Raw genomic sequence first — 9,349 nt, 5'->3', positions numbered from 1 at the left:
CGTGTTAACACCACGTGACATATACACTAAACTTTAACTAGTTTACAGTTATTTTGGAATTATGGTCAATAAACCTCATTATAGGAAATTATACCTAATGTTTGAGTTAGAAAAGCAGAAATAGGAATTATTGAGACTAAAATGAAGGAATAAGATAGATAAGAAAGATATTGTTTATTAGTCCCCAATGGGAAATACTGTACTGCACTCTGTGTACACATTTTGTTAGTACAATGTAGAATGGATGTTGATGGATAATCACAGATGTGAGGATAATCACAGACTGGAACATGTCAACTTTACTTAAACTATTTCAAAAAAACTTCCATTTGTTTTCAAAGCTATAAAAATGAATAAGACCAAAATTAATGAAAGTAGAGATTGTACTTGGCAAAGAGCGTGGAATCAATCATGTTATTTTGGGGAATTAAAAAGAACATTGATATGGACAACGGGTCAATTTGAGGGTAAAAACAGAAATGTGTGTACTAAATTGTAGATATTAATACCACTTTGTGTCAAAAGTATCATTACTAAGTGCTTTGTGGAACAATCTTTAACTGGGATTCCCAAACTCTGAGGAAATCATTCTACCATGATGTTTAATCTGTTAAATAACGTTTATTGAGGGTTTTTAACAGAACTATAATGTATTCATAAAATCAGCACTTTACATGCTATTTAACAGTCACTGTTGGCTGTATGAGTACATATTATATTACGTACCTGTGATTCGTCCACTGTGCTCAGCAGCTCATGGATCTTAACCATTCTTTGCCGTTCTTTTCATAGATGATCACCACGTTGTTGTTAGGACTCACTGCGATCTCGTAAAGAAATATGCGTGCACAAAGTGTAGGCATTGCAACCAAAAGTAATTAATATCATTGTATAGCTTCATCTGATAGATTTAGACTTCTCTTTATTGATCCTTTTGGGATGATCCCGCGAGGAAATTGAATTTCCAGCATCTTACAGTATAGAAAATAACAATAACAAACTTTCAGCTTGGAAAGATTTTAGCATGAATCAAACAAAATAAATAAAACAGTTAAAAGCAGTTTGTGTCCAGGTGTGGATGTATGTAGATTATTAATGGTGAGTTGGAATGGGAAATTCCCATGGCTTAGGTAAAGGTGTTACTTACTGCCCGTCACCCCTACCAGGGTATGGGCCCAACAACAACAACACAACAACAGCTCTCCAGAGTCCTCTGTCCTGGGCATTTCTCTAACTGGTTCCGGGTAACCATCTTGGTGGTGTCAGCCTCAAGGTCGCGTCGCCAGGTGTTTCTGGCCACTCTCCCGCTTGCCTTGTGGGTTCCACCGCAACGCCTGCCTAGTGATGCTGGTTGGTGGTTTTCGTAGGGTATGCCTATCCAGCCCCGTTCCTTTCCTGATTTCTTCGGCAGGGAGTTGGCCCGTCCTTTCCGGAGGTTGGTATTACTGATGGTGTCAGGCCACGGATCTGGAGAATTCTTCTGAGGCAGGTGTTGATGAAGGTCTGGACTTTTCTGATGGTAGTCTTATTTATCCTCCAGGTCTCTGCCCCATACAGTAAGACGATTACGTTGGAGTTGAATATTCGGATCTTGGTGGTCACTGACAGCTCTCTGGAGGTCCAGATGTGTCTTGAGCTGGGCGAAGGGGCTCTTGCTTTACCAACCTTGCTTAGGTAAAGTGCAGGGTCAAATAATATAGGGTTTATCTTTTTAATCTACAGAGAAATGCATGGCAATCTCCGCATTAGTTACCATGTTTGCGACGTTACGTGTGGAATTTCATGTAAAGAGGTCTAACAGATCCTCAGTTTCATTGGTTCAATTGTTTACATATACATCTGCAATACCCTACTATAACTGTAATATGCAATCACTTTCCACTGCCATCATTCGGATAGCTCGCCCAAACTTTATTTGTACTACCTTTAAATCATTGTTATACTGCTCATTTTAGCCTAACTTATTATATCTACCTGTAACAATTCTGTCTATAACAATAGCCTGCATGTATATTCATAGTACATATTCACCTGTAAACTCTGTAAAACAGTAGTATATTATGTTCATTGTACATATCTGTAAAATTTCTACCTATAGTAATATCCACCTGTATATTATATTCAGTACATATCCAGCTGGAAATCTTGCTCACAATACTTGTTATCTAGCTATTATATTCATAGGACAAACCCATCTGTAAAATTCTGTTAATAATAGTATTCAGTTCTATATTTCCTCACTACTTATCCATGTCCTGCACTTATGGAACCAGTGTATACCCTGCACTTACTGCTATTGCACTTCTGGTTAGACCTAAACTGCATTTCGTTGCTTTGTACCTGGACCTGTGTAATGACAATAAAGTTGAATCTAATCTAATTTGATCTAATTTGATGCGGCGTTGTGTGTAATTAGACACATGGTCTGCAGGTGGCGATAGAAGAAAGCCCAGTGGCTCATCCCATTTAAGTTCATTTTCCATCCGGGAGATCAATACCTGAATATTGGAGATGAGTGTTTTCATTTGGGACCATTCAAACAACTAAAACTGGAAAAGGAATGTACGTAGAATTAGCAGAAGTACTGCACATTAGATGTTAGTATGTACTGTGTACATGTGGGAAGTTTGTCCAAACAATAACTGTGATAATGGAGGAAATTCAGGGGTCACCCAGATCCTCAGTATGAGGACTGTGAGTACCCGTAACAGATTTAGACTAACAGTGTAGTTGGCAATGGATTGGTCGGTCAACCCCCGACTGAAATATCTCCACAGCAATTAGATGGATCGCCATGAAGTTTTGGTTAAGATAATAATTGTCACCAGAAGAAGAAGTTCTATGATCCTCTGACTTTCCATCTTTATCCTCCAGTTCATGACCAAACAACTACAAAACTACAAACCTTCCCATCAACCTCAGCTGTACTTTTGTTTAACCCTTGTACTGTCCTCGGGTTCTCAAAACTACAGAAATATGGGTTTCTTTTTAACCAAATTACCCAAAACTTTAAGTACAATTACAAATACTTAATCACTACTTTCATTGAATTTTGGATATTCACTGTTATATCATTTGAAAAAATTTAAATGGATTTCAAACCTGACTAGACTTTGAGATACATATCTGACTATCCATCAACACAAGTTCCTCTAATATTAGTAAGTAAGCAAGTCTCATTTCAAAATTATACATAATAATGTCCTATAAATGAAATGTATTGACCATGTATTCCAACAATAAGTGTAAAACTAGTGGTAATAAATTGGTGTTAGGGAAAAATAGCATTGAAAATGTTAAAGAAGTGACAAAACATTGAAAAAGCGTCGCAGAAAAGGGACAAAAGGTCAAAAAATGAAAAAAAAAACAACCCAGAAGGACATTAAGTGCACGGTCAACCAGAAGACAAGACCAGGGTTAAATGTCCTAGGAAGGAACTTGTTTTGGTGGAACATGTGTCCGTTCAAAAGTAGTTTTAGTCGTGTAGAACCCCAACACAAAGAAAAGACCGACATATGGATATGGTATATATATTATTTTGCATTGCTGGTTTTGATTTTGGATATTGACCGTTTAACATTACATGTAAGTCAAACCCAGAAGAGTTCTGGAGCCCCTGGTGAGACCTGGAGCAGTGTTTCATGTTGTGTTGAGTCTTCTTAGTCCACATGTGTCAAACCCAAGGCCCGCGGGCCAAATCCGGCCCCTCACAGATATTGATCCGCCCCTCATGTCCAATAAAATGTTCACAATACAAGTTTTTGTCACTTTGTCCGATGTTTCGGGTGTTTTTTCCATGATGGCTGAGGACCAAAGTGTAAGTGAGAAGACTATGTGAGACATGCAATGATGCAGTCAAAGATAAATAAATATGAGCATGTCTGGCTACTGTTATGATTCTCATTTTCCATTGTGGCCCTTAGTGAAAATGAGTGTAACAGCCCTGTCTTAGTCTTTTAAAAATGTTGATTTTGATGCTATCATAGTAGCGCCCCTAGCTCTCCCGTCCAAAAGACCATTTCACCCAAAATAAGAATGCAGTGAATCTTAAAAATGAAGTTTCTGTCTTAAATATGCTTTTAAATGAAGGTTTAACCAAGTTACTGTACCTTCACAAAAACACCCTAGGTTGCATTTTGCCGAGAGGGTGCTTTAATTACGGCATGGCTGGAGGCTCTTTGTAGCAATAGCTATGTTTCCATCCACACGTTTTTATCCAAATTAAGTGATATTGAATGAAAAATGCCTTATTGAAACAGTCAAATGAAAGGAAATATGTTCGGTCTCATCTGATTTTCTCTTGATGATATTCGGCTTATGTGATAAACGCTGATGGAGACGCCATTTGCTGACTAAATAATCAATTGTGATAAAGTTTTAGGTTATTTTATGGTTGCAACCAGCAAAAAAACGAAGAAGAAGAAGAAGTTGTAGTTCATTTCCCCCAGTATTTCCTCTCTGTGTGCACACATGGCGGGCGTCAACAAAGACAGATGGACGTGGACGGACGAGGAGACGAGAGACTTTACAACTACATTACAACTTGTGTCCCTTGTGTGTTGATCCATTTTGTCTAGAAAAACTTTGTTGTTGAATGTTGTGATTCAGTGAAAATGAATGGAAACACCTTCAAATGTCTCAAATCAACATACCAATTTAACTCTAAAACAGCGTGTGACGTCATCACCACAGGTTTTTATCGGCTTTAAACCCGTTGGACGGAAACACACTTTCAGCAGATTTCTTCATTTGAGTTTTTTAACCAACCTTCAGATAATTCGATTGACAAGTGGATGGAAACTTAGCTCCTGAGACACCTTGTCATGGACCATAGTCCCCCAACTAACTGTATGAGGGTCCTGACAGTACCTAGGTAAGGACACTAGCCAGTCAGAAGCAGAGTATGAGGCCCTGACAGTACCTAGGTAAGGACTACTAGCCACGTCAGAAGCAGAGTATGAGGGTCCTGACAGTACCTAGGTAAGGACTACTAGCCAGTCAGGAGCAGAGTATGGGGCCTGACAGTACCTAGGTAAGGCACTACAGCCAGTCAAGAAGCAGAGTATGAGGGCCTGACAGACCTAGGTAAGGACTATAGCCAGTCAGAAAGCAAGAGAGTATGAGGGCCCTGACAGTACCTAGGTAAGGACTACTAGCCAGTCAGAAGCAGAGTTTGAGGGCCTGACAGTACCAGGTAAGGATACTAGCAGTCAGAAGCAGAGTATTATGGCCAGACGTAACTAGGTAAGGACTACTAGCCAGTCAGAACTGACTGACACTAAAAATAAAATTGCTTTTGTAATCACACTGGAGTTTTTAAAGCGGTAACCCTGGGTCCATTCCTGCTTAAAATGTAGAAGAAACCCACTGCACTGCAGCATTCACCAATAACCGTAATGGCGTATACAGAGACAGCAGTGGACAATCACAACAGTCAGATCCCTGCTGTAAAGCTCTTTGAGTCCATTTCCTGCATTAATAATCAGATCCCAGTGGTTCTCCAGGCCACATTAATGCAATAAGAGAAGGGAGAGCATTGAGAAGTGGTCCCACCCTATATTGATCCCATAAATGATAGAGAAAGAACACTGCACACATACATAGCTACTCTGTGTTTGCTGCTTCACTTACGGGTCCTGTCTTTGTTCCAGGTGTGGCAGGAGAGCGGCTCCAGGCCAAAACTGTAGAGCGACATGTCCGGACAGAGGCAGGAGAGGCTGCTGGAATGTAGCTGCTGTGAGGGCCGCAGGTCCAGGATCAGATCAGGAAGGACAGGGAGACATGTTGTAAGGACACTCGCAGAGCTGGTTTCTTGTATTTGGGTTGAGAAATTACAGGAGCAGTGAATTCTAAAGTTCTTGGTGTGAGAGTTTCATCTTAACGCCAGATGGGTGTTACTTACTATGATGCAGACTTGGAATTTAGGTCCTAAGAAAGCAAGTACATCCACTATGTGGACGAACTTACAGTGCTCTCTACTCTCCCTTTAATTCACTGTAAGTTGGCGAGTAATGCCTGGGAGATAAGAGTACACCTTTATCTGGTGTGGTGCACACTGTGCAAACTATTTAATTATTACGTCTGTGTTTTTCTCTTCCCTCTAACAATAACCTGATCCTGAGTGGAAGAAACAAACCTTGGTTTTGTCACAGTTTGAAAGGTTTGAACCTAAGAAGATACGGCCTCGGACTGGTACACACAGTAGAAGTACAGTAGAAGTTTCTTTTGTTGCATTTGTCTTTGCTTAGCCATATCAACCTGACACATAGATAAGAATGGACCGGGTGGAAAGCATAAACCAGTTTTACACGTGAGCTAAAATGGAACTAGATGTGATAAAAACCAAGTCCTGACTTACCTTTTGCTGTGTGGCCAGGTGGAGGTCTGGTTGGTAGTTGGAGGTGCGGGGTTGTGTTCGTGGACTCTGGGCAGTCGACACGAATGGAGCTATGCAGTCTGACTGGGTGAAGGAAGTGAAGACTCATGGGAGTGGAAGAAAGGTGGGTGTGTCTGCTGATAGCTGTTGAGCAAGCATCTTGTCTAGAGCAAGTTTACTGTGCCACCTAACACCAATGCCCAGTATACAGTGGCTAGAATGAGTTTACCCCCCCCCATGTTAAAGTTGATTAAAAAGAGGAATAAAAAAACATATTTTGGAAATTAATCTTATAGCCTTAAATCAAAAAATTTAGGAAAATCCAACCTTTTGAGGACATTAATTTTCTTTGTGAATGAATAATGTATTGTAAATAAATAAATGTTCTTCCTAAAAATACAGGGGGCATAAGTATACACCCCCTATGTTAAAATACAGGGGCATAAGTATACACCCACCTATGTTCAAAATACAGGGGCATAAGATACCCCCTATGTTAAAATACAGGGGCATAAGTATACCCCCCTATGTTAAAATCAGGGGCACAGTATACACCCCCTATGTTAAATACAGGGGGCATAAGTATACACCCCCTATGTTAAATACAGGGGGCATAAGTATACACCCCCTATGTTAAATACAGGGGCATAAGTATACACCCCCCATGTAAATACAGGGGGCATAGTATCACACCCCTATGTTAAAATACAGGGGCATAAGTATACACCCCCTATGTAAAATACAGGGGCTAAGTATACACCCCCTATGTTAAAATACAGGGGCATAAGTATACACCCCCTATGTTAAAATACAGGGGCATAAGTATACACCCCCTCATGTTAAAATACAGGGGGCATAAGTATACACCCCCTATGTTAAAATACAGGGGCATAAGTATACACCCCCTATGTTAAAATACAGGGGTCATAAGTAAACACCCACCCATTTTAAAATACAGGGGCATAAGTATACACACCCCCTTATGCCCCCTGTATTTTAACATAGGGGGGGCATACTTATACCCCCTGTATTTTAAGGAAGAGTATTTATTTATTAATGATACATTATTCATCCACAAAGAAAATTAGTGTCCTTAAAGGTTGGATTTCCCTAATTTTTTTGAATTAAGGCATTGAGATCAATTTCCAAAAGATGATTTTTTTATTCTTCTTTTTAATCAACTTTAGCATGGGGGTGTAAACTTATGCAAGCCACTGCACGCACACACACACATACACAGACACACACACACGCATACGCCACAGGAGGTGGTGAACAATGACTTTTCCACCCTACCTTTCTGTTTCTCTCCAACCAAAGGAGAGCATTATGTTGCCTGGAAACTTAACAAGGTCAGAGCTAGGCGAGAGGTAAAGAGAGACCGACACCTCAGCCTCCACCAGTCCTCCACCGGTCCTCCACCGGTCCTCCGCCAGTCCTCCACCGGTCCTCTGCCAGTCCTCCGCTGGGAAGACAGCTGCTTTCTCTCCAGGGCCAGGTCAGTAAAAACCTGTATTTCTCAGACATCACTGTGCTGAAATAATTCATTTTTATTTTCGAGCATGAGGATTTCATGGTTTATCCCATGTGGAGTCTCACCTAAACACATTAGACGGTAGGGACATACTGTATGTGCATATTACCTTAGATTGATAACCCTGACACGTTTGTTCAGAGCATTAGTTGGACTGTTAATAACTGATACTCTTGTTCTTGCTTTTAAGGTTTTCCAGATGTAAGAGGGTCAATTTGGATCACAAAGATTGTCCCAAAAGTCAGAAACGAGTGTTTAGCTAGCCTTTACTTTGATTTTCACATTGGGTTACAATCACATACCTTATAAGTAATATAGGATATTTGTAATAGACACAAAGGTGTGTAAAAAGTCACATGAACTTTTAAATGCATGTGTTCCTTTCTGTATCTGGTTTATGTTTAATGTACTGTAAGTCCATGCACGCTGGGCATTTTTTCATGCATTACTCAGGGATAAAATGTAAAAAGTTATTAACAAAATGGTCCAAACTAGCGATCAGCTGATGGGATATTCAGTGTGTTGCACTGCGAGCCGGTAATACAGGAAGAGATCAGTAATCAGAGGAGCTGATGGCAGTGGTTGGGAGTTAAAGGGTATCAGGTTACTCTGGTGTCACATCCAAACTCTCTCCATAGATAGATAGATAGATAGATAGATAGATAGATATTGATCCCCAAAAAATGGGAAATTATAGTGTTCCAGCAGCAAAATCAGTCACACAGCACAGAATATAAATACAAATGAAATACTAGGATACAACACACATACATACACACAATATACATGAAATAATAATAGGAATACATACAAATATGTGCAACAAAGTTAAGTTAGAGAGGAAGCAGGTGTGCATCAAAACATGATTGTGGTATCAGAACAAAATAATGCATCATAAACTATGTATATATTGAATATTGCTACTGACTTTTGACATTTAAGCGTACTTGATCAGCTGATATACAGGAGATTTAACGTTATACTAGCTTCTTTATAAGCTACCTGCACTACATTTATAACAATAGTTTGACATTTTGGGAAATGCTTATTTTTTGCCGAGATTTTGATGGGAAGACTGATACTCTCCATGGTAACAGAGGGACACAGGATGCAGATTAGGACATGTGGAAATGCCCTTTTATGGTGTTTCACTATTACACCTTAAAGGCTCCAGTGAGTTAGTATAAAAAACTTAATGGTTCAAATCAGTGGTAAGTACATTTACTCCAGTACTGTACTTAAGTCCAAATGTTGACCTACTTGTACTTTACTTGAGTTTTTATCTTTTCACGCCACCTTCTACTTCTACTGCGCTGCATTCCAAAGAGAAATCTTCTACTTTTAGATTTCTGCACACAAAACACGTGTAGTTTATAAATCGGATGTTTTATCATAAAGTAACCTAGCAACACTATAACGGCCTCCAGGTCCAGCTGAGA

At 39.7% G+C, this 9,349-nt stretch overlaps 1 protein-coding gene across 1 annotated transcript in view; it reads right to left on the bottom strand.

Annotated features, from left to right (window-relative positions):
• The window catches only part of zgc:86896 (actin-related protein 2/3 complex subunit 1A-A), a gene marked incomplete at its 5' end in the record, with an annotated part of 15,806 nt that extends 9,286 nt beyond the window's left edge, over nucleotides 1-6,520 (bottom strand). The window contains 2 exon segments of the mRNA XM_032536895.1: nucleotides 5,632-5,811; nucleotides 6,359-6,520. Coding sequence (XP_032392786.1) covers nucleotides 5,632-5,811; nucleotides 6,359-6,485 — 307 coding nt within the window.
• Nucleotides 6,521-9,349: the final 2,829 nt, after the last annotated feature.

The sequence above is a fragment of the Etheostoma spectabile genome, chromosome 15, assembly GCF_008692095.1.
Source record: "Etheostoma spectabile isolate EspeVRDwgs_2016 chromosome 15, UIUC_Espe_1.0, whole genome shotgun sequence".
In the NCBI taxonomy this organism is placed as follows: Eukaryota; Metazoa; Chordata; class Actinopteri; order Perciformes; family Percidae; genus Etheostoma; species Etheostoma spectabile.
This window is presented reverse-complemented; position numbering and strand designations above follow the sequence as displayed.